The sequence below is a fragment of the Nipponia nippon genome, unplaced genomic scaffold (genome assembly GCF_047370975.1).
Source record: "Nipponia nippon isolate SJK-2023a ecotype South Korea unplaced genomic scaffold, ASM4737097v1 scaffold_2, whole genome shotgun sequence".
Lineage (NCBI taxonomy): Eukaryota > Metazoa > Chordata > Aves > Pelecaniformes > Threskiornithidae > Nipponia > Nipponia nippon.
The window spans coordinates 116,058,780-116,085,011 of record NW_028262336.1 but is presented as its reverse complement, the minus strand read 5'-3'; the positions used below and the strand labels follow the sequence as shown (position 1 = coordinate 116,085,011).

Sequence of the window (26,232 nt, the reverse complement as noted above, 5' to 3'; positions counted from 1 at the left end):
GAAAAAATAAAACAAGACACAATTTTGTATCAATTAAAAACTGCATTGTTCTTTGGTAAGCTAGCAATCCTGATGTTAATTACCTACATATATACACATCAGCATGTTGAATACTGTTCTGTTATTTACAGAAACACAGATTGTGCAGGGGCTGAGGTTTGCTGACTAACGCTGAAGTACATATACATTCTATATATTTCTAAAAGAAAAAGTGTTTCTAGTGCAACAACACTGCATTCTTTCCAACACCATTACAGATTTCATTTTCTTAACATGGAAACCAGAAGTTTGTCTTGAGAAGGCATGTAACTCTCTTCTTACCAGGGTCAAACTCAAATTGCTTTCTTCCATGGAAGAAATAAAAGAAGTCTAGGGAAAAAAAAACAAACAGATGAATTATGATATTGTAGGTGTAAAGATTAGTATGCTTTAACAACATTTGGAAAGAGCTCAAAAAACTTTGGATACACTTACGTTGCCAACAGCATCTGCTCCCAGGTGTAACCTCCGCAAAATGGTGCAGAGCAGCATGGGAACACCTTCCATAGCAAACCAGCCATGCACACACTGCATAATATACTTCATGACTCCCATGAGGTGACCCTACAGAAAATTTATCCTGTGTGTTTCTGCAGTTTAAAATATCTGCTGTTATACAACGGCTGTGTTGAAACCCTCCGGAAGGGCGTATTTCTAGCCACCTGTGGGTGGGTATTGCACAGCCTGGAGTGTGGCACAGAGCATGGCAAGGTGTGAGCAGGTACAAGCTTGCTGGGGTGCTGCCACATACCATTCAGGGAATGAGAGATCCGGCCTGGGCCAGCCAGGTCCACGCTGCCCTCTGGGAGTGACGGCTGCAGTTAAGGATCCCCAGCACCACGTGTAAGACTCATTTTGGAGGAATCTGATAGATTCGTTGGGAAGCAATTAACATGCATGGGTTTTGATGATCAGGAGATGAGGAGCCAGGAGACAACTGGGAAGCTGTGCCATTTAACAGTGTGGACATACCCTTGAGTCTGTTCCAGCATCTCCCTGTCTAAGTAACATTCTCCCTCATGCAGGAGAAGCTAGTGCCAATCATTATTCTCAAAGCAGTGCTGTTTTATGTCAGAGGGCCAGGCTGTGATAGCCTTGCTCACAGCAGGTAGACCTTATGTTGTTGAGACCTCACTGTCTTGAGTGGTGCTCTTCATGGTGCAAGGTGAATGTCAACATGAATACAGATATATCAATCTGCCCCCTTAGAGCTGGCCTTTCCAGCTGTGAAGCTGTCACCAAAAGTATATCATCACTATTTTTCAAGGGGGTAAAGTGAAGCATGGGAGTGTTACGTGACTATTTCAGGGTCTTGTTGGTCATCCTGAGGGCTATGAGCAGCATTTAGAAGTGCCTCTCTCTGTACAAGCACTCTCAGCCCTATGACCCTGAGCATTTCATACAGATTTTAAGATCAGTTACTCACTTTCATGTTGAAAAACAGCATCGATCTTCCCATTAATTCCTGGAAATGCATCTCTTACCAGTATGGGCTTCCTGTTCATATACTGACTTCTTTTATCATAACTGAGATAAATGATAAACAACCTGGTGTCCATGAAAAACTGCAAGCAACTCAGGACTAATTTGGCTCACCTCATTACTTCCTATCTACCTATAGGTAGCTGAGTTCATTGAAGACTGCCAGTATCATTTAGGAAGCGTTGAGACAGACATGATGTGCCATAATAATTATTACTCTATTAGCTTCACTGGAAGAATTGCTTCTGTTTACATCATCAGCTCAAGATATGTCTAAGAATACCTAATATTTGAACCATCATCATAAATCTGCTAAGTATTTTTTCTAAGAGTCTGTACCTGAAGGAGAAGTAGATAATCTTATCTCAAACATGATTTAGATTTGTATGATGATTGCTTTCATGTTCCCTCTCTGTAAGAAAAGTTTATCAGGAAAAATACGATTTTTTTCTTAATTTATAAGTTATTTTAAGTCATTTTACTTAAGTCATTTATAGCAGGGTGTTACATTTTTAGTGAAGTGCAGTTTCTCTATCAGTGCTGGAATAAGAAGGCTTCTGAAAGCATTTTCCTTCTGATACCTTTGCTCAGTAAGCGATGGAATGATCAGACAAACTGCTCAGCTGAAGTCCTTCAAGCTATGAGAGTTTGAATTAAAATATGGAAGTCTGATCTTCTGCTTAAACTACAAATATGTGGTTCAATAGTTATTCCAGGATTATCTCTGTATGTACAATGACTTGGGCATTGTGGTGGCAGAAAAGAGAGAATTTGTGTCATTCGTCTGCAAAAGTTCAGGTTATCTACTGCTTCTGTTATAGGAGCACCTCCCTCAGTTGTTAGAAATATATGTCGTGTAACACAAACCTGAGCAGTAGGGATTGGATTGAAAAGAGGAAATAATAACCATGCACAGCAGATAATTCTTTGCAGTGCATGGCATTTGTCAGCCACTTTATGAAACTATCTGTCAGTAACTGGAAAAAGGGTGGGATACTCCTTTTTACCCCACAGAAACGTTTTTGACATAAATAGTGAGGTTCTGACTGATTTCCTGAGCTGGCTTGTGGAGCTATAGGATAGCTTTTTTTCCCCAAGGCAGTTAAATGAAAATAAATAAATAAATACATAAAAGAACCTTTAAATAATTAAATCAATTAAAAGAAAAGCTAAAAGCACTGTTTCACTTCCCTTTCAATTTTTTTTTCACAGCCAGTTGTCACACTGAAAGAGATTACCGAAAGTGTGTGACTAATGCATCCTAAATCATGACAGGGTATTGATCATGTGATTATGGCTGCCTCTATTTAGGAAAACAGCACAGGAAATATTGCCTCCAAAATCTTCCCTCTATGAAGTAATATGTTTTCCACTCATTTCCATAATAAAAAGCAGCATCAATTTTGGTAACATCCGTTGAAAAGCCCAGGGTGTAGGCTTTTTGGGGGTATCCAGGAAGTATGGTATCTCTTCTCGCAGCCCAGAATTCATTCCCTATCAAGAAAAGCTGATGCTTCTGAATGTTATCAGAATCTTCTTTTGGGAATGACACAATCCTTTTTATGAAAGCTAAGCTTTTAATGGAAAAATGCAAGAAAAAATGGAAGAAGCATGTGTTATCATGTTTTAATGCAATAGATAATGTTCAGGAAAAAAGGAAAATAATGACATTTATTTTGGCAGAAAGACTTTTCTATATTGACATTAAAAAATAAAATACATGTTCTTTATCTTGGATAATGTATTTGTTACCTCTGTGACTGAAATACACCAATTTATTGGACTAAATTAAAGCTTGTGTAATCCTACAGAAACAGCTTAAGTGTTTTTTAAGCCAGACACAAACTCTCAAGGCTACTTGGAAAGACAACACAGGAAAATAAAAAGACAACATTTTACTTTAAAAATGACAGTTTTGTCTTTTTCAGGATTGTCATATGCAGCATTAACACCAGGTGGCAGCCGTGGCCAGAACGAAGGTATTAAATTAAAATCAGCTGTTCTGACTGCAGGATGCTTGCATCAAAAAAGCCTCACGTAAATATAGAACAGGTTTTAAATAAAATCAGACGTTCACACACACTAATGCATGAAACCACATCATGGCAACCAGGGCAGGATTTATCTGACTAAACCCAGCGATGAACCCTGAGTGAGTCACCCTAAGCTCCCTGCTATGTCAATGGAAAGAATATTATTTCCGTGGTGGAATTTGTCTCATCGTGATGGAGACATCTAAAATAGGTCAGATGAACTGTTTTGTCAAACCCGTTATTATTTTCCCTTACACAGAAAGGGAGCCTAGAGAGACCTGGCTCACATGGCTAGTATGGGATAAGGTTTTGAGAATGAAACCCCACCCTGGGGTTACCAACACCAGCTTAGAGAAACAGCTAGTGTGCGTGAGGATCTTCTGCAAAATAATACTTTACTGGTTTTGTGGGCTCAAAATTCTGAGGTCAAAACTCACTTTAACGTTGATCTTGAGCAAGGTCTGAAGCAGGGGAAGCACAGCCCTACCACATGAAAAGGAGGGGAATCAGCTTTTACCCCTTCTTGTCAAGACTTTGGGCTGTCATGCCCTGGAGAGGGAGAGTTTGTCCGAGTTTAGCACTGAATCAATTATCCTTTCCTTTTATTATTATACTAAATCACCACTGCAGGGGCTCTTCAAGCAGGTATTGTGTCAGGACTGGTAAACCAGCTCTCTCAAAGCAAGGATAGCAATAAGTCACGTGTCCCAGGGCTGGTTGTGCCTTTTGCCAAAACTTAACTCTCCCAGATGCCAAACACTTGGGACTTGCTTACAGCCTAAAGTGAAACCAGCTGTTGTTTTCAGAGAAGCCATCTTTCCCCATCCTATTCATAGTATGCCCTGTTTCAAAGGTGATCTTCCTCCTTATACTTATCTCTCTTCATTTCTCCATCACCCTCTCTGTTTTTGCCTCCCACCTCTTATTCTGATTCCATGTCTCACCTTCCTGCCTACAATGGCTGGTATTCTGGGTAAAGTTATTTTTCCATGCTGTGGGGCATAATTTAAAAATGATACTTAGCTATTTTACTTTCAGAAAGCTGACTTACTTGTCTTTAAAGAACACTATTTCTCCATAGAAAGTGGTGACAGCATCAAAAGTTAAGTTGGGGCCACAGGTGTTTGGCAGTGCAGGATCTTTTGACTCAGTTGGGTCTTTTATCTCTGTAGATTCCCTTTGGTCATTTTGGGTGTTAGAAGATGGTCCTAAAAGAAGCAGTTTATAGAAGAAATTAAAGTGAGAACTCATTCCAGTACACAAGAATGTCACTGAAAGGTATTCAAAAGTCATTGAAGTTATGAGCACTAGTTGATTAATAAATGTGAATTACTATAGAGGTACTGAATGCCATTAATATCATCCTGAGGAAGAGGGAATACTGAAGGGTCAAATTTTCTATGAACTGGGTACATCAGAGCATTGGGGTCTTTGGAATGGAAAAGTTCCAGTGAATGGCCAAACTCATGGGCAGCAAGATAAAACAGGTTTGTACCTGAAAACAACAAACAAAACACATAATAGGAGAGCTGTGTCTTTTCATTTGTCCTGAAAACATGAAGGACATAAGGTAAGCCAGAAGCTTTCGGAGCTGCTTGCCTAAGCAAGTGAAGCTGTTATGGGAAATTCAGCTGGAGATGAAATCGTGGTCAGAAAGAAAAATAATGAAATCATTACAGTAGAGTACAAGGAAATAGTCTGTAGATCCTGCAGAAGCCAGTGAAGGAGAAGGACCCTGGACCAGTGCAGGTGATGTAACTGTATGGGGAGAGACAAGCAGGTTGGAGGAGTGTGGAGAAGGGGGCTGCCACGTCCCTCAGCTTCCTCCTAAATAAATCTCCACCCAGTCCATGGTAGAAGTTCAGGCGGGGCCTTAACTTTCTAAACGCAAGGGCTCAGAGGCTTTTTGTAGCTATGGAAACCAGCTGCCTAGTGCTCCTTCCCATCAACCCCATTTTTAAGCACTTCTTAAGGAAGAGAGGAGACAGACACTGCATCCTTGATTTCACGTACAGACTGCTTCGGGAAGGGCTTGGAGAACTTAATTTTCTACCCTCTGTGCTTTTGGTCCAGGTTTCATCCTCATTGAAGTGAGCATCTCCACCAAAATCCTTGCCAGGTGAGCAGGCACGAGTAACGGACCCTCCTGGGCATCAAAGGGTATGAAGTCATCGTGACCTGAGGAGCAAGTCCCATACACAGCTGCCTGGGGGTTATGGAGGTAACAGATCTCAGCCATGCACAGAGCTCTCTGTTCTGCTGATTTTGTAAACTTTCAAGTTCCCCTTCTACACAGATTTACCAAAAGGTCTATTTTTCACAGGGAAAACTTAGGAAAATTTGAACAGATACTTCAGGAGTGAAATCTTGGTTTCCTCAAGAAATGGGTGGACATTTACATACTGCTGTCGCAAGGGAAGAGGAGGACGTGGTTTAGGTTGAAATATATTTCCTTTTTTTCTCATAAGGTAAAATTTTCATAAACTCTATGTCAGCAGCCATCAGGTGGTTACCTGAACCTGACTGGTAATTTAAGCATTGATGGCAGAAGCAAGATCCTGGGAAGACTGTAAGCCCTTGAATGTAGCCTCCAGAAAAGGATTTAAGGACATAGAGGTTACGTGTGGTGCCTGCACACCCTGCATAGCCCAGATGAGTGGGTATGTTTGGGTGGGAACAGAGGAGCCGACCAGAAGAGTGTATGTGTGCATGATTGCTAATGAAAGAGGGAAGGCTGCTAGTAAGCTTACCCTGAGGGCAATGCCAAAAATATAAGCCTTGAGTCTGTCTAGAACTTATTTAGCTCACACAAAGCACATGTCTAATCCCAGGAGTGTAACTAGAGCTAGCCACTCTATAATGCTCTGAGCCTGGGTATAACCCACAAGCCCTAAGCCTCTTGTGGTTTGTGCACACATTGGGCATCATATACTAGGTATATATCCAGTGAACTACAGGCAGCTTGTTACATTTATTTTCTCCCTCCTTCTCTTCATCTGCCTCTATACCCTCCCCCAAAGATTGTCAAGAATTATAGCAGTAGCACCGTGAGCACGAACTGTGTTTTTCTATCTGTTTACAGTCTTCCCAGGATCTTGCTTCTGCCATCAACCAAACACTGAACTTTGCACATGCTATCTACGAGAAGAAATCATTATAATTTCAGGTCAACTGCTCCATATAGGTAGTAACTTGGCAATAACTCATAATGGTTGCATAGAGTTTTACCTCTGGCTGTAAAGGAGACCATTATGTCTGCATCACCTCTGTCCTTCTTGATGAATTTCAGTGGGGTCACACTGCTCCAAACACTTAACACTTTTTTGATTGCTGCATTGACCTCTGCTGGACGCAGGTCTGGTGTTTAGTTTAATATCCTTTAAAATACAAGATAGAAAAACAGCTGTGTTCTTACAACTTATGCTGTGTAACACACTGTCTTTACATTAAGAATTCCACTATAATTACCTGTATGTTAGAACTTGTTTTGCCCATTTTGGCTCTCCTGCAAAGGTGGAGAACCCAGCTACATCAGGGAATCTACAGCGATGTTTCTGTAACAGGTCCAAAGTGCCAGAATCCAGTTTCCCCATCACCTCCAGTCCAAAGAATTCCTGCCTTTCTTTTATTTTTTGGGTCATCGGACTATTACTTTTCCAAATGAAAGATTCCCCATCTTTCTTGAAGCCATAGCAATTTTCCAGGTACTTCTAATGAAAAAAAAACCATTTTAAGACAGTCAAGTACTGCATCCAGCTCTGGGGTCCTCAGTACAAGAAGGACATAGACCTGTTGGAGAGGGTCCAGAGGAGGGTCACAAAAATTATCAGAGGGATGGAACACCTCTCCTGTGAGGAAAGGCCGAAAGAGCTGGGGTTGTTCAGTCTGGAGAAGAGAAGGCTGCGGGGTGACATTATTGTGGCCTTTCAGTACTTAAAGGGGGCTTATAAGAAAGATGGGGACAGACTTTTTAGCAGGGCCAGTAGCGATAAGACAAGGGGTAATGGTTTTAAACTAAAAGAGGGTAGATTCAGACTAGACATACGGAAGAAATTTTTTACAATGAGGGTGTTGAGCCACTGGAACAGGTTGCCCAGAGAGGTGGTAGATGCCCCATCCTTGGAAACATTCAAGGTCAGGCTGGATGGGGCTCTGAGCAACCTGATCTAGTTGTAGATGTCCCTGCCACTTGCACGGGGGATGGACTAGATGACCTTTAAAGATTCCTTCCATCCCAAGGCATTCTATGATTCTATGATAGTACTCGTTTGCTTTATAAAGCTTTTCAATCCCCACCTTACTGATTCTCACAATTTCTACTTAGCAACAGAACACATGCAAAACAATGGTTTTACCGTAAAAAAGATTGGTGCTGCTTTTCATTTGGTTCCAACCTTGTGCAGGTTTTGCAACACAGAAATATGATTAATGAGGAGATAATAGGCCTGTAGTTCTTTTTAATAAGCTCATTAACTTTTTAGTTATTGAAATGTAGTCTTACTCTCCAAAAACTTAAAACATCTCTAATGTTTTCCATTCAAAGTTCATACTGATTTCAAATTTGTTGTTGAAGTACCTAAGGGAAAAACATTCACAGAAAGCTACAGGACTGTAGACTACAAGTAGAAAATTTGTTTTCAATTTTTTTTTTTTTGTAGTTGTTTGTACAGGAGCATGTATTTTTGGAGCCTATTATAGTGCCATCATCTTTCCCTTTGGTAGAGTCCTTCAAAATTAAAAGGTCAGTGCTGTAACTCCCTGTTTGATGAAGCGGTGCTTTGTTTATGCAGTTTTTCTTTGATACAGTTCTCACCTAGATGAAACTTCCTTTTTTCTGCAGGAAAACATGGAAGTCCACAAGGAAATAAAAGCACTTTGCTCAACATAGCTAAACTCATAAAAATTGAGCCAAGGTGTTTGCATGCCACTTTTATTCAGCAGTTTCCACTGTTCTCAGAGAATTGCCCAATTACTTTGTATTTCACATTCTCCTTCTTTTATACTTACTGTAAGGTTTTAAAAAGCGCTGAGGTTTTCTGGATCAAACTCTTTCATGGCTTTCCCAGTCAGAGGAGAGGGTCCTCTGTTCTCCATGTCTGCCATTGGTGGTAAGAACTGCTGAGACTCAACATCAGGTCTACTCTAGCGTTGGGTCCACTTTTCCTCCACACCCCAGTCACACCCTCCACTCACTGTCACAAATGAGGACAAAGCAGAGGTGACAGTGAAGGCCCTGGGAATCCTGAAGGGAGATGTCTACTGCCATTGAAGACAGCTTTCTGTATCTGAGAGTTCTGCGTGGGGCTGACACAGGATTTAGGGTACAGCTGCAGCACTGCAGGACAGGTGGGACATTGCGTGTGCAGAGAAATAAATGCCCTTCCACAGAGCTGGCAGGATAATAGAGCTGTAAAAGGAAAGATTATAAATGTATTGTACACTTGAGATATTTGCTGAAATTGTTTCCTGCTGAAGAGCACTGTGTTGGTACCAGAAGTAACCCTAGAGCACAGCATGCTTTGTGGCCATCCACAGCGAGAAATGGGGGACTGCTAGATCTGGGCAGCTGAAACGGGGCCAGACCCTGACAAGGCTGGTGGGACTCTGCAAGAGTTGTCTGGTCCCTGAGGGCTGAATTCCTACCCTGAGAGCAGACATCCAACCGAGGCATTCATGTCAAGGCAGAGACCCCCTCCCTGGTCCTGGAAGGAGATGGACAGGCTCAGGGAATGACTGGGGCAGCTAAGCTAAGGAGAAGCGATCCCCTGGGGGAGCTTTTGATAGTGACCCTACTCACATAGTTATGTTAGGTGCCCCTAACTGAGTGGGTGAGGTGAATCTAAAATCTGGGTGCAGAGTTCTTTTGTGCAGCTTCCACACCCACAATACCTCTCTGGAGAAATAGCTTCTGGTACTTACAGCCCCATTATAGCTATCCAACTTTTTTCTCTTCCCACATAGTGTCTCTATGTGTACAGTGTATGTATGGTACTAGAGGAAAGAAGTAACTTTCCAGCCTGTAGGACTTTATAAATTTTACTCACTCATCTTTCTTTCTAATGAAAGGGCCATTAGAAGCCATCAAAACCATCTAGGAAGATATTGATGAAATTTATTCAGTTTTCCGATTAGCAGCCTTCTCAAATGCATCCTTTTGCTACTTTGTCAACCTCTTTCTCACTTTTCTTGATACTATTCACCACTGCCCTCAAGAGATCAATCACCTCCTCAAGCATTTTTCAATCACCTAGAATATACTTTATGAAGAAAATTCCATAACCACAGAGGTCTTCTTTGATGTCATCCTTTGAGGTGACTTCATCCAGAAGTAGTACAACATATAATGACAATCTCTTGTTTTAGCTTAAAGAAGTGAGTGTGAAAATTGCTATATTATCCTTCTTTCAACCTTTAAAAGTGCCTGGGTATTCTCTTAAGATTGCCCTTCTCTTTCCCTCTTCCAGAGTCAATCTTCTGCCTTGGATGCATTCCCGTAGCTCCAGCCCCTGCCAGCTGTACCAGAGAAAGACATGTAACACTGACAAGAAGTGTTAAAATTTGCTCTTTTTTTGGCAAGGTTATTGCTAATGCACATTTTATATATTTAAAAACTAATGCATACTGTAGTATAGAGAAAAGTGAAAAAACAGCTCGTAGAGCCTCAACAGGATGTAATTAAGTTGGTTTGTTCTGTAAAGGGCAAGGGTTTAATTACACAGAGCTTGAAACTGCCCCACTCTGCTGCCTTACACACCCTCAGCGTCCTGGCCAGGTTGGACTCTGGTAGCAGTGTAGGACGCCTGGCCAAAACCTGGGAGAGCAAGTCTGTGCACGGGAAGCTTCTGAGCTGCAGAACTGCAGCTTCAGCCTGTGCTGCTGATGAGCAGTGCTTAATTCGGCACCTTTGGGACATCCTTCTTGGCTGTGCTGCAAACTGTCCGACCTGGCTGCACAACCCTAGCCTCAAAAATATCATATTGCTGAGGAAGACGAGTGTGTGACCTACTTCTGGCTTTTATATAACAGTCATCCGTCTCCAGCACAGTAATGCTGGTTCACTGACAGGGCCCCTCTTGTCCTAGTCAGCTTGCACACAGGTCACCCTTACTCACCAGTGCTGAGTATTCAGGGCCTCCTGGCAGCTTAATTCTTCATTTTCTCCTTGCTTGTGGCAGTGCTGTCTGTCCCTGTGAGTGGAGTCTTGCTTTGCATGCAAAACCTGCCTGGGAAGATCTTAAATCCCAGGCACAGAAAACAGCATTAGACATCTATTTCCAAATTTCCTCTGCAACCACAGCAACTGTCTTACAAATCAGGCCAGGAAGAGGAAATGCAGAAGATCTTTGTCACAACATCTCCAAAGACTTCTGTGTAACACACTCATTCTCGTTCCCAAAAAGCAACGTATGACAGCTGCTGCTAGTGGAACTAAACCAGTCTTGCAGCTGCAGAATGAGTGCTTGTGACTGAACTGTCCAATGTCCAGGTCTGGAGCCCATTGTTTTGCTGTAGCATTTAGAATCGTCCGGTATATGTGACTGAAGTGCCAGGAGAGCAGACACTCCCCAGACTCTTTTTGCTTCTTGTGCTCCTGACATTTTTGTGCTAGCATGTACTGTTATAGCCTCGCACAGCTAATATTCCGTAAGGGCCCTGTTAAACTGTCAGTGAAGTCATTAAGACATTTTTGCCTGAGTTTTCATGTACAAGAGGTTGGGTCTGGGACAACAGTTGTGCAGTCAAGAATTTCAGATGTAACTGGTTTTTTTTGTGTGTCTCTATTTTTGTGTGCCTGGTCTCAGACTCCAGGGAAAGTTCATGTGCACAGAGGATGAGTACTTTTTTGGACAAATTTTTATTTGTCTTTATTACTTTTATGGACAAATTTCCCCTGCTGGTATCCAGGAGGTCTTTAATTCCAGCAATCATTTATGAGTTATAACAAAATCATGGTTACAAGAAATCTTCTCTTGCCCACTAAGTGTAGAGAGGCAGCTCCAGCACTCCTGTTTCTAAATCCATCTGAATTACGTATTATTATGCCACTTGCCAGGAATTTCACTGCTTTTCCCAGACCAGAAGTAATGTTCTTTCATTGCTAAATATTAAGACAATAACAAAGCAGAAATACAGATGGAAAATCCATGGTTAACACATCTCACCAGCCCCCTTGTCCAGGTGAAATCCATGCCATGTTGTCTACCATTTATGGTCCAGGTTAGAACAAAACACAGGACACTTTCTAAATTCTCCTTCACAGCCAAATAAATATCATTCATTTTTCAGATACTAGTTGTTTAAGCTAATTAATCCCTAGAGGCAGGGGGAGTAATTTAGCTGTTTCCTTGAGGTCATAACTGAAAAACCATACCAGCCTTATGTAAGAGAAATAAGTTAATATAATGGCCAAGGTGAGTCATCGTAAACATCGTCAATGTTCTTTGCCATTGCTGAAATGTTTTTTTTGGTTCCTCTTTAACCACTTTCAAGTCTCAGCCAACAACTGGAGCCTAAAGGACTGATTTCTGAAGGTAGCCTTCTGTGGTGGGTTGACCCTGGCTGGATGCCAGGTGCCCACCAAAGCTGCTCTATCCCTCCCCCTTCTCAACTAGACAGGGGAGAGAAAATATAACAAAAAGCTCATGGGTCAAGATAAGGACAGGGAGACATCATTCACCAATTACCGTCATGGGCAAAACAGGCTCAATTTGGGGAAATTCGCTTAGTTTATTACCAATCAAATTAGAGCAGGGTAATGAGAAATAAAACTGCATCTTAAAACACCTTCCTCCCACCCCTTCCTTCTTCCTGGGCTTAACTTTACTCCCGATTTTCTCTACCTCCTCCCCCTGAGTGGTGCAGGGGGACAGGGAATGAGGGTTGCGGTCAGTTCATCACACACTGTCTCCGCGCTCCTTCCTCCTCAGGGGAGGACTCCTCACACTCTTCCCCTGCTCCAGCGTGGGATCCCTCATACAGGAGACAGTCCTCCATGAACAGCTGCAACGCGAATCCTTCCCACAGGCTGCAGTTCTTCACAAACTGCCCCAGCGTGGGTCCCTTCCACGGGGTGCAGTCCTTCAGGAACAGACTGCTCCAGCGTGGGTCGCCCATGAGGTCACAAGTCTTGCCAGCAAACCTGCTCCAGTGTGAACTCCTCTCTCCATGGGTCCACAGGTCCTGCCAGGAGCCTGCTCCAGTGCGGGCTTCCCATGGAGTCACAGCCTCCTTCGGGTGCATCCACCTGCTCCACCATTAACCTCCATGGGCTGCAAGGGGACAGCCTGCCTCACCGTGGTCTTCACCATGGGCTGCACGGGAATCTCTGCTCCGGCGCCTGGAGCACCTCATCCCCCTCCTTCTTCCCTGGCCTTGATGTCTGCAGAGTTGTTCCTCTCACATATTCTCACTCCTCTCTCCAGCTGCAATTGCACAGATTTTTTTCTTTCCCCTTCTTATATATGTTATCCCAGAGGCACTACCACCATTACTGATGGGCTCGGCCTTGGCCAGCAGCGGGTCCGTCTTGGAGCCGGCTGGCATTGGCTCTATCAGACATGGGGGAAGCTTCTAGCAGCTTCTCACAGAAGCCACCCCTGTAGCCACCCCCACTACCAAAACCTTGCCATGCAAACACGATACAACTTCACACACAAGAAGGTATCTAGTTAGGATATCAAAGCGTGTAGGCACTTTTAAAATCAAAGGGAATTAACTCCATTATTTATGTATAAGCAATACTCACAAGTGCCCTGCCTAACCCTGGAAGCATCTAAAGTCCTTGGACTGAAGTTTCGTCTGGACAGGCTGTGTACACAGCACAAGCTATTGAGAAACATACTGGGAGATGTTGTGGCAACACCAGTTTTCCTGTGTCTCTGCCCTGCCTGGACTGCTGCCAGGTGAGCTCACCCGCTTGTCAGTCCGTGACTTCACCATGGTATACCACTGCCCTTGTGGCAATGTTGAGCCTTTCAGTCCCTACTTGACTTTTAAGGCCTGCTGAGATTCACGGCTTAATTTCTTACCTAAATTGGTTTTAGGCCTTGCTTTAGCCATGCTCAGTGCATATCTAGCATGGCACAAAACATGCATGAGGAGCAGAACACGGCAGAGAAGAGGTTTTCTCAGCTGCCTGTCCTTGATCTTGTCTGCTAACACAGTGGGACAGTGGGTCTGTGGGTACACTGGGAGATACATGGCTTCCTCTGGCCCTGACGGATGGTGCAACAGATGTTACTAAGTGTTTTGACTAGATGTATGAAGGATCTGCCCTGTGCAGAAGACCAGGAGCAAATCTTACCACCACCTAATGGGGTTTGAGCAGTGGTAACTGGAAAACTGTCCTCATCAGCCATTCCCATCCCCTCTTGCTGCCTTTGACAATTCTGCTAGAGAAAGAAGAATAGCAAGGAGGAGTCGACTTCCTTGTACAATCACATCATCAGAGCAGTCTTGTGAGAGATGGAATCAAATCCCTTCAAGGAGAGGACAGACTTCAGCCAAGATTTCTTACACCCTAAGGGGTGTTTAAGTCACTGAGCTATTGCCTCGTGAGGGGGACCCAAACAAGGTGGATGGAGGAAGCACATGTGCCTTTGTCAGTATCTTGTTACTCTTCCTCTGGAAGATTTGTCTCTGATAGTCACATGAAAATCCTGGGGTTTTTTCTTATCACTTTGGCTTGTTTGCTCTGGGAAGTGGTTCTTGTCAGTGGTTTCTCGTCCAGCACTGTGAGCTAGACTGTCAGCCCTGACTCCATTCCCATGGCACATGGTCACAGCTCAGCACGGGTAATCCCCTGACTCCTTGGGACCCCGTGACCATATCTCCATCACTTCCCACCCTGCCTGTGTGCTTCCTCCATCCCCAAACTAGACACCTACACTTCTCTCCGGTTGCTCATATCCTGCTCTACCAACAACTCTGCCCACCAAAACCACCCACAGTGGCACTGGAGCATGGGTCTCTCAGCCCATTGCTATGTTCCTCATCTACTAGCAGGCACCCATCCCCATCCCTGCCCTGATCCCTCTGTCCCCATGCCATGGGGTCATGGCAGGTGAGGCCACAGCCACCAGTCTCTCCACAGTCCTTCCCACACCGTTGCATAGGATCTCTTCCTACCTCTTCCACCTCCCCCACATTGTTCCCGAGTGTCTTCGTTCCCCTCCTCTGTCCCCCAGGTCATTTATTATTGCCTGTCAAAACTTCCCACCTACTTTTGCTTCTCTTTAACTTCCCCCCACAGACACTGAGCCCTGCTAAGAATGGCGGTGGCGTCCTGGCACTGTTCAAGGCTTGTGTGTTGTTATATCAGATGCCTTGTCTCCAGCAGATTGAACCAGGACACAAGAACGCTGCCATACTCAAGCAAAATACTTTATTACTCAAAAACTACTTGGTTAATAAATAGTTGGAAAACAAAATAAATTAAAACTGTACATTAAGTTTTACATTTTTAAGGTTTTAAATTAGAATTATCAAAGGCCATCATTTCAGACTCAGATGCACAGTAACAGCTGAATGATATTGTTTATAACCAAGGAACATGAAGAAACATTTCTGGTACAAATACAGCCCTGCACCATCACTTAGTTTTTCTAGCAATTAAACCAGCTGTTGCTCTTCATTATACGGACGAGTTTCTTGTTCTTGATGTCAACCTCATACTGGTTTGATCCATGGAAAAAGTAGAAATGTCCTAGAATTGGAAGGACAAAATAAAGGCAAATTAATATTTCTTTTTTGTATACCTATTGATGTACACTTGCTATTTTCTTGGGTGATTTAAAAAAATATCAGAACAAACACTTTATATATATATATGTATTTGAAACATATACTTTTTTGGCTTTGGTTGGTCGTCATAGAATCATAGATTCATAGAATGGTTTGGGCTGGAAGGGACCTTAAAGATCATCTGGTTCCAACTCCCCTGCCATGGGTAGGGACACCATCCACTAGATCAGGTTGCTCAAAGCCCCATCCAACCTGACCTTGAACACTTCCAGGGATGGGGCATCCACGACTTCTCTGGGCAGCCTGTTCCAGTGCCTCACCACCCTCATAGTAAAGAACTTCTTCCTTATATCTAATCTAAATCTACCCTCTTTCAGTTTAAAGCCATTACCCCTTGTCTTATCACTACTGGCCCTGCTAAAAAGTCCTTGTCCAACTTTCTTGTAGGCCCCTTTCAGGTACTGAAAGGCTGCTATAAGGTCTGCCCGGAGCCTTCTCTTCTCCAGGCTGAACAACCCCAGCTCTCTCAGCCTTTCCTCATAGGAGAGGTGCTCCATCCCTCTGATCATCTTTGTGGCCCTCCTCTGGACTCGCTCCAACAAGTCCATGTCCTTCCTATGTTGGAGGCCTCAGAGCTGGACACAGTACTCCAGGTGGGGTCCTTTGTTTTGTTTTTAGTTACATTTTATTTTATTTACCATTTTTCTGAAGGGCAGCATCAACTGTGTGGCCAATTCCTTGGAAGTCAGCTGCTATTTTTCTTGGATATCCCCTTTCCATTGACTGGGTATTTTCATTGAAACTAAATAAAGAAATTGCATGAAAACAAGAAACAGGCATGTGATGTTCAGTGTTGAAACCAGGTGGAATTTTTACTAAATAAGCCTATTCTCAGCTAAAAATCCAGCAACTGCAAGCATCTGTGATCTCATAGAACTGTATAAATCCTGGCTGTGTGAGTATTTACATCTTTAGTGGCCTATGCAAGGCTGTTTTCAGAACATCAGACTAAATATTTCACTTCCATTCCCTGAGACTGATAATGACACTGGAGGGGGCTTATACTTAGTAATAAACTTAAATAATTTTTCAAACTGAATATTTTAATTTCATAGCATCCAACCTATGAAGTGACCCCATGAGTGGAATGTAAACTTCTGGTGTAATAATACTCTTTCAAGATAATATTAGAGATTAATTATTAGGGCTAACATTACTGCTTAGCTGAACTTTCTTAAAAAGTAAATATTTTAATCTCCTTCCATAACTTTCTTGATAGATTTGTCATTTATAAATTTCAGAGAGCACTTCTGCCCCTTAATAGCTACTGAATGAATGCGCGACATGATGACAGTCTACTCACATTATCTTTTTATACTAAGTTCATGTAATACTGCTTCCTAACGAATAAAAAAAGCTCATTTGTCTGTTAATCACAGACTTGTAAGAGTAAATAGATATTGTCTTTATCTCAGGTGTTACAGATTTTGTTCTATGAAAAGACATGAGTAATTGCCTCTGAGTTTCAGCTTTATACTGGCTGAGAAGGCTGACAAGAGGCCATGAACTTACTGTAAAAATATTAAAATAACTTGACACTTTAAAAATTATTTTGATTATCTACTGTACAAAAGACGAATGAGCCTTACCTCCAGTACTTGTTGCCTACAAAGAAATAGGTTTTCTTGGTATTTTGGTCATGAACAGCTGCATCGATTTTCCTGATACTGGTGGGGAAGCCCAGGTTCTGAATAGGCTTGGGGAAGCCTGGCTCTATACTGTAGCCACTGACAGCCCAGTACTGGTCGTCTGCAGGAAAACGAGAAAAAGTTAGTAGGGATTCCTGAGGAGGCTGAGCTCCTTTTCATCAAAGCCCCAGAGCTTTCTGTGTAGTAAATGCCACCAAACAGCACAGATGTCCAGCTGAGAACATGACCTTCTAGGGCACACATAAGTTTGAATATTTCAAAGCTGTTGGATTTTCCACTTTTTATAGTCGTTAGAGTATTATATACTCAATAGTTAAAACTCAACATATTCTGAAACCTTTAAAAATGTATTTAAATAACTTAATGTAGGCAATCAGTTTTGTCTCAGCTATGATCTTCTCTCTCACTCACAAAAGAAGACTAATATCATATTGTACAGGCTGCTGTGAAGCAGCATTAGTTAATGGCAGTAACAGCATTTTCAAAATGAAAATGGATTTAAGTAGTAAGAATATCTTCTATTAGTATTAGTATAATATTACTCCGCCATTATTATGTAACATTAGCAGTACTACTATAACTTTATTCATTCATACAAAGGACTGAAGAAATGTAAGAGAAATACCTTTAAAAAATATCACTCGATCCTTCTTGTCAACCTCATAAGCAGCATCAAAGCCAGCTGCCAGTGATGGCCAGAACGAGGAGATGGTGTCGTGCTCAATGCTTGAGAAATATGGGCTTTTGCGCCAGACATAGCTGATATAGAAATGAAAACAGCAGTGTTTCATTGTCTGTATTTCACTAAGAGATCAGTATCCCAGAAATGTACTTTAAATACTGTTGTCTGGGTGCTGGAGCCAGTCCTCCCTATGAGGCAGAGATATCACCCCTTTTGGGATGCAGTGCTTTACTTTGCCCTGCTCTCTGATAGACATTTACCCTTTACTACTGGTTGCTCTGAGGTCACAGAATGGTTGAGGTGGGAAGGAACCTCTGGAGGTCATCTTGTCCAACCCCTTGGCTCAAGCAGGGGCACCTAGAGCTGGTGGCCCTGTAGACCACTGGCACCCTGATGGCTTGCTCAACACAACATGTGGTGTTTGTGGTAGTGCTGAAAATTGAAGCTTTCTCTTCACCATGTCCCATGCAGGTAGGCACAGCTGCGTTCTTAATTTCAGTTTGGTTACAAGTGTTCATTAAACATTCTTGAGAAACAAGTTAAAACCCAATTTAAGGAGAAACTACTCCTTCCTTGACTTTCCTGAAAATTATTAAGTTTTGTAAGCTACAATTCTTCATCATGTGTTTTAGAAGGGAAATCAGACGCACATCATCAAAGGAAGCTTGTTCAATCAAAACACAATTATCAGCCCAAAAAGTGTGTGAAACCCTGGGCCTGAAATACTGTTCTCCCTCGCCAGGGTGGATGTGTCCAGCCAACAGCCTGCTACAATACCCAGTGCCAGAGTGTGCCCAAAAAGGGGACACCTGTAACAGCAATGGCTCCCTACAGACAGTACTGGGCAGTGGTCCAGTGCAGACTCCTAGGCCAGAGTGCCACCAAAAGTCACCACTGACATTTTCCACAGCTCCCTGACCCACATGTGGGATGATGTGACGAGGACGGTGCTGCATACGAAGCAGCTGCAGGCTGAGGAGTGACACTGGGATTATTCAGCCTTGCACATTTTTAACAGACATGGGCGGTGGTGATGTATGATGGCTTAAAACATTTTACTCACCTGTCAGTAAAGCACATTACTCACTCAGCCCAGCTGGGCTAGTAAAATTTTGCAAAGTTGCCTTAATACTTTCAGAAAGAAATACCTCCTTTTGTAACCAAGGGAAGATAAATTCCTTGAACTGGATTTTATGCTTTGCCTTTGTGAGTCTCACAAAAAGATGTTGACAGAAATGAAAGCACTTACCTGCCTTTGAAGAACAGTATTTCCCCACGGAGAGTGGTGATAGCATCAAAAGTCAAATGAGGGTCACAGTCCTCAGGTCTTGTGGGGGTTTTGGAGGGCGTTGTTTCTGTTGGTTCTTCCGGGGTTGACATTTCAGTTGGTGCTTCTGCAGGAGTCGTTTCAGTTGGTTCTTGTGGGAGAAAAGCTTTTGTTGGAAGTGCAGGAGATTCCCTGGGGGCTCCTTTGGGAAATAGATAAGTGTAGAATTGAAAGATGAATTAGAGTGTTTCATGTTGCGGAGCTTCAGGATGTACCACATGGAGCCAAATGCATAGGTTTCGTAAGGTTAAAACTCAGCTAGTAAATTAATGCCAGGGAAAGTTCCTGGGTAATTCAACTTGGCTATCTGTGCTGCTAACTGTTAAAATGGTCTCTGGCATTGTTTTGCATTGACAAGCCATCGGTGTCTCAAACTGTATGTGCTCAGGAGTTAATGTAAAGCAAACACCCTTTCCAAAAGACAGTTGTGCATGTGACCACCCTTTTGTGGAAGATAAGAGCATTTAATACTACAGACACGGGCTGTTCTTCTGGTATCATTGGAGAAACGCTCTTCGACCTTTTGACTTACTGGCATGGATACAACCCACAGATTCTGTTTTGAAGATGTAGACTCTTAGCCACAATGAAACAAAGAGATTTGCCCAAAAATAATATCAGGAAATTAAACCTCAGTATCCTTGCAGTAGAAAGGTCAGTGCATTTTAGCTGTTGGGTAAAATTAATTATAAATGTTTACCCACCATCCACCAAAAAATTATGCTTCTTGCTTACCATAGAGGGCCTGAATGCCATCAATATCATCCTGATGTAGCCTGTAGTCCCTCGTATCCCTGGCCATATATATAGGATACATCAAAGCACCAAAGACGCTGGAATGACCAAGACCTAGTGAGTGGCCCAACTCATGAGCAGCAACGAGAAATAAGTTGTATCCTGAAAAAAAATCCATCACAAAGAACAAACACTAAATAAATTTTCTTGCATGACAGTGGGATACAGGTGTCATCCTCTCGTGCATGATATATATCGATTACAGTCTTAATAAAACAGCACAATCTAACTATGTCCCAAGTAAGAGGTTTTCTGGCATGCTGGAGAAGAAATTAGTTTTGAATTATAATAATTTATTTCTCACAGGGAAACCAATCTGGGGACAGTTTTTGCTCATGTTGCAGAAATTTTCCTGCCAACAAAGAATCAAAGTTTCTTTAATGTTAATAATGACTGAAAACTGGGTGAGAGCAATTTAGTCATCTGATCAGATTTTGGGAATCATAAATGACATGGAATTCACCTGGTAACTACTTCACAAAGACCAGCAACATGTAACATCATCCCTGGACATTGCTGGAAACCAAAACACTTCACTGTTGCATTTATTTATATTTACCAACAAAATCAAGATTTTTTTTCCTTTGCAGAAGTTAAAGATTTGCATCACTTTAAACCAGGAAAAAAAAAAAAAAAGTGAGAGCTCAGTATTACAGCTTTTAAGGTTATTACCTGAGGGTGAAAATTCCCTGTTTTACAATGTCATGATTACCTAATATTGGTGTTTCATGCTAATCTCATTTCCTTCACTGGAGCTGTAATTGCAGTCTGTGCATTAACTTCAGGGGACTGTCATGACTGCAGCCCAGGTCAAAATATGCAGGATCATTTTACTAAATTACACTGACACTTTACACCTCAGTAAATACTGGAACTACTGTCATGGGATCTGTGACTTTACAGTGTCTTCAAGACAACACCGTCTAACAAAAAACAGGCAACACAATATTTAAGGTTACTTACCATTATGGGTACTAAATTTGGTCCAGTTTTCATCTTCATCAAAGTGGGCATCTCCTCCTATCCCACTGCTGGGGGGGTAGGCATGAGCCAGAGTTCCTCCTGGACCATCAAAGGAATAGAAGTCACCGTGAACTAAAAAAAAAAAAGAGAAAAAAAGGTGATGCTTTTCATCACCTCTGTAAGAAAAAGTGACAACTACTTATCATTCCCAGGCAAGGGAGTTCCCTTACATCCAGCTGCAAAGGACATCATTATATCTGCTTGACCACTGTAGAGCCTGATGAATCTTAAAGGGGTGACACTGCTCCAGAGCTGGAAGGCTTTTGCAATTGCCTCCTCTACATCAGCTTGTAGCATGTCTGGAGTGTAGTTCAAAATTCTGTGAAATAAGGAGAAAGGAATTGAAAGCAACCAGATCACATGTGGCTAGGGCACATAGTATCAAGGTCAAATATTTTAATCAGTGGTTATTATTATTTATGTGTCTCAAGTTGTTTATTTTCAAATTATTTGCTTACATAACAGAGGAAGTTTTCACGGTTTTCTTTCACGTCTTTCAGAAATCCTAACATACATACTCTCACTTGTACCCCTTCTATCCACTGAGTACAGTATTTAGTAGGCTGTTAACTAACTAACATAAACTCCTATTTTAGTATTTTCATCACTGTTTGGAAGCCTGAAGAAAAGGATATGAATAGTCCCCACATTCGTGTCCCTTTCATCCTGAATGGGGCTTTTATATGGAGAAATACAGGAATAAATAGTAAAGAACCTGTTGGCATTACTTCTGCCTAGCATTCACAAAGCTTCCCACTGGTGTACAGAGAAATATGCTTCAATATGTTACCGATATGTCACATCTTCTTTCTTCCACTTAGGGCTCTGTGGGAAGGTGCTGTATGAACGGACGTCTGGTATTCCACATCTAGGCTGCTTCATCATGTCCAGCGTCTTATGATTCAGCTCCCCAGTCACCTCTAGCCCAAAGAATGACTGCATTTCTCGAATTTTGTCAGCCATGTGATTGAGGTTCTTTGATTTAAAGAGAGAATTTTTCTCTTCTTTAAAATCATAAAAACTTTCCAGATATTTCTGATGGGAAAGAAAAAGCTACAGTTCAGAACATAAATGTTTCTTTTCAAATGCAGAGAGTTATTAACAAAATATTCTACATCACTAATACACGACTAAGTTCATTTTCTCAATAAATTACTTCTTAAGTTCTGTCTGTAGTCCTTACCTTAGCAAATTGCATATCTTCTTTTTTGTTTTCTGGAACCACCGGGAAAGCACAAGAACATGCAACATACAGTAACCCAAGGAAAGGAAGGACCTTTGTCTTCATCCTTGCTTCCCTGTCCTATCAGCCCTTGCTAGAAGACCGTTCAATCTCTTCCTTTTCTGTCTAAGGCTCACCAGTGTTTCTCTATTTATATCAGTTGTATGCTTGCTAAAGTCAATAACTGCATGACTCAGTTTATAACATCCTCTGATTTCCCACAGACATACAGAAACAAATTTGGTTTTAGAAGCAAGCTAACACATGACAGTTTACCTTGCCCAAAACCCCCTGATTTCGCAATCATATTATTAGACAGTATTTTTTTTTCTTCATTCCTAAACTGGACCAGTATTTTAAACTTACAACTATCTAAATCTGTAATCGGTCACCTGGATAAAAATCACCTCATTTTTCAGAGGTGCTAAAGGGACCTGGCTCTTTGTGAGGGACAACAATCTGTAATTCCTTGTACTATGTGATAAGAGACCTCCAGAAACTGCCCCTCAGTTTTCTCAATGTGGCACCATGCAGGATCTCAGCATGTCAGGGATGAACCCCTTCCTTTACTCCATCTCGTCCCTGATAATTTTAGTGACATAGATGATTATACAAATGACTTGTTTATCTCTTCTCTTGAACCTGATATCCCAGCATGGTTACAGAACCATCATCTATGCTGCTACCTAGCCCATGTAATCACAGATTTATGGCTGCATCCCCTTGTTCCCCCATACGTGCCCCAGGCAATCCCCACACCACAATGTAAAGGTCTCAGTAGAGCACCCCACATCATATATCCTAGTCTGCATAGCCTATCAGCCAAGAGTATTTTCACAACTAAAGAAGAAATGGCAGAAATTGGCCTAGATAACTACAGGCACCTTGGGAATGTGGGGGTCTTCAGAGTAACGGTTTAATACATGTCTCCAAAGTCAGATGGAAGATGATGAAGATTTGAGCTGCAGATTCCAAGTTCTCCAATTTGCCAGAAGTCCTACTTCCGGTTCCTTATGTTGTTTTCTGAACATGGTGCATTGCACTTTACGCAAGGGTTGCAGAACCACTGTCACTCAGTTCCCTCTTTCTTGCCTGTTGTTTCTGAGACATCCATCTTTTGAAGCAGAATTCTCCCATGTTGACTTAGTGCCCAAATGCAAGTTCAAAAGGAGAAATATGAGCTAAAAATAATCTACTTCTTTTTGAACATGAGAAAAAGAGGGAAAAGAAACCACTTTTCCAGTGAGAGCAAACATATTGGAAACTTCAAAAAAACAACCCTAGCACCACAGCAGCTGAGCTCTGCAGTCTGCGAGGTGGCCTGGGGAAAAGGTATGGCCTCCTTCCAAAGGAAACTGGAGTTGAACTGCCTGTCTGGAGTAGGGTCACACTGCATGCATGACCCAGGTCAGAGCCCAGGTCCCTGAATCGCTGAGTTAAGTGGCACAGATGTTTATGTCTAAGGCTGCAGTGGGATGAGGGTGGCTTTGCCAATAGCTCACTGCAGCTGTAACAGGGTACTCCTGCTCCTCCCATCCTGGCCAGCACTTCTGCTGTTTCCCTGTGCCCTTCTGATATCAAGTGTGCCCTCAGTGAACTGCTTCAGAGGGCTGAAGCTACAGGAAAGCAGCTCAGAAAAATAACCCCAACCCCACAAACAATAGTTCTCTGCTTGGGTTAGCAACTGCACTGGCTCCCTCAGGGGTGAGAAGAGGACCCGAGCCAGCATGAAGGAGGTGTGGGATATTGCAGATGGGAATAGGGATGCAGGGAGGCAGCCAGGCATGAGGCTGGGACACTAGGACCTCTCCTTTTGGAAGCAGCAAGGTAAAAGATTATCTCTGCTGGTCATGAAACAGCACCCCAAGCTGCATTCGTAGAATATGGTATCTGCATTTCCGCAAAGAAATTCAGACACAAAGCAAGGGCCATTTTAAATACTGCGTTTGTATCTCTGCACCTAGTAGCAGCAGTTAGCATATGGCACTTATCCTCTTTGCTTTCAGGTAACTGTTTTGTAAACACCCGGCTTGCTGTGTCCAGGGGATCTGGGGCGAAGCAGTCAGAGCGGCGAGACGTAGCACAACCAGTCGGCAAACATTTTAGCAAGCCTTTTTTAACGTTTAGGAAGCTATTATTTCTCACTGACTTTTGCATGGCTGCCGATAGGCATGTTATGGCTGCTTCGTAGCTGTTGGCTTCCCCTTCCAGGGTCTGTTGCCTGCATGCTCGAGCTGACATTTATGGAGTGGCTGGTGAGTGCTGGCGGGGAGAGCTGGGTCTTGCCTTGTGAATGCGTTTGGCATCACGAGTGGGGAAAATTCACAGCTGAGGCAACCTGCATGGCTCTGAGGTGTGTGAGTGAGTGTGCTTTTTCCTTGCACGTGGATCCAAGAGAAGACTTACCTTCTTGTGCTGACCCCAAAGACATCAGCAGCTTTTAGGGTTCAGACTAATATGGGTACTCAGTCCTGGGTTTAGGCATTACAGGATGCAAACAGGAACTGTGTTGTGGCTTTAATCAGAGGTTTAAAGTGCTTGAAAATTACCTTGTCAGCAGACACGATGAAGATTTATTGGCAAAGACACAGCTCTGATTTAAATGGGGTGAGCTGAACTGAAGAGATGACCTCACAAGGCACTTTAGCCTTACATATAGGTCTACTGGTTCATGAGTTCTGCTTCAGGGGTGCCCCGAAACACTTAATTCTTGACAAGGCTGAGGAGGTCAGATGTCTGTTTCATGCCTTGGCCCCATAGGTAACCCCAACGAGATGCTGATCTTCCCATCTGCCCTGGGAGGCTGCTCCCCTCTGTGCCCTGAAGTTGCTGATGCCCTCCAGCTGGGTTGGAAACTGCACAGACTGCAGTGGTGACTCTTGCCAGATTATACAGCAGCAAAGCGGCCAGGATGGATTCAGGAATACTGCTCATTTCTTCCCTCAGATCATTGGCACTCAGACTCATATGTCCCATATCACCAGCGAGTGCCTTAATCATCGCACTCAGGGACAAGAGCGGGTGCTTTCCCAGGAAGACCCTCGCAGCAGAACAGAGCATTTCACTGAAAGCCTGCCAACATCCGGGCTAATACTCCTCCACCACAGAACTGTTTGTCCTCTGACAGTGTAATTCCTATTATACTGTTGGGTCTAGCCCAAATGCCAGACTTTTTAGCAGATTTGTCAAAATTCTAGCTGGGAATTTTTCCATTTCTTATTTTTATATGGTTGAAATTCCATCCGGAAACATCATGCCAGTTCTGTTTGGCAGTTTTGACTTATGGAAAGAAAAAGTAGAAGGATACTTAACATAGTTATATAAATAATTGTCATTAACTGTATAAACAACTGCAAATTAGAAGGAAGCTTGAACTAACTAAACATATACACACTATGATTTCACCTCTTAAATTTATAGAAGGATCTGTAGACATCTCCTTTCCTACCTCCTCTTCATTCATACTGTTTCTAAACTCTCCCTCTCTGAGCTGCCTGTGCCAAAGAAGCAGGATGGGGTATGAAGGTCTTGGACATACCCAGACATGGAAGAAGCTGCTGGTTTTTCCCATGTGAATGGGATTGGGAGATAAATTCATACAAGCAGGTTCTGGGACTTGAGGAACAATAACTGAACAGAAAAAGACATGAGCCCCTTACATCATTATATGGGGCAGTCTTTGCTAGATAACAGCTAGATAATAGCAAAGAAGTGGTTGGAGGAGGTAGGAAATCAGAAAATTTACCACATGGAAAAAAAAGTAGGTCTGCTATTGAAAGACTCAGGGAAACCAGAGAATATTTACTGAAAATTAAACCCTTTCCATCTATCTCTGCAAGACAGTATTTTGAGAGTATTGAAGCTGAGCCTGAAATAGGTATTGACTTGAATTCCACAATTTTGCCTGTATATCTATACACTTCCATTCATCAGTGGGATGTCTTCATCCTAGTTTTATAATATAGAGCTGCTGCTAATAATTATGTTAGTCATTTTTCTACTTCATTGGAGCATTTTGACCAGGTTTCATTGCAAACTGAGAGATGGCATGTAGAGATAGCCTCAGTGGCTGATTTTAATTCGGAATTCAGATTTTTTTTTGATGTCTATATCCTCTCCTTGAGTATTATCAACAATAACAAAGCTGAAATCACTTCCACACTTGTATTTAGTGTATA

At 42.5% G+C, this 26,232-nt stretch overlaps 1 protein-coding gene and 1 pseudogene across 1 annotated transcript; both read right to left on the bottom strand.

Moving 5' to 3' along the window:
* Window positions 1-268: 268 nt before the first annotated feature.
* On the bottom strand, window positions 269-10,467 carry LOC104023123 (stromelysin-1-like; annotated as a pseudogene).
* A 4,453-nt stretch (window positions 10,468-14,920) lies between these two features.
* Window positions 14,921-22,194, bottom strand: LOC104023068 (stromelysin-1). The gene is made up of 10 exons (XM_009476850.2): window positions 22,016-22,194; window positions 21,623-21,867; window positions 21,003-21,151; window positions 20,773-20,904; window positions 19,750-19,911; window positions 18,937-19,156; window positions 17,631-17,764; window positions 16,946-17,105; window positions 15,995-16,098; window positions 14,921-15,258 (listed from the first exon to the last, which is right to left on the bottom strand). The coding sequence occupies exons 1-10, from the start codon at window positions 22,118-22,120 to the stop codon at window positions 15,158-15,160; spliced, it is 1,512 nt and encodes a 503-aa protein (XP_009475125.1). The 5' UTR covers window positions 22,121-22,194; the 3' UTR covers window positions 14,921-15,157.
* Between the last annotated feature and the right edge of the window lie 4,038 nt (window positions 22,195-26,232).

Coding starts and splice junctions, on each gene's coding strand:
- LOC104023068 (XM_009476850.2), bottom strand. CDS start 22,120: ATGAAGACAAAGGTCCTTCCTTTCCTTGGGTTACTGTATGTTGCATGT. Junction 20,905..21,002: donor GATGTCCTTTGCAGCTGGAT/GTAAGGGAACTC, acceptor TTTTTTTTTTAG/TTCACGGTGACTTCTATTCC. Junction 17,106..17,630: donor TCGAGTGATATTTTTTAAAG/GTATTTCTCTTA, acceptor GTTTTCCTGCAG/ACGACCAGTACTGGGCTGTC.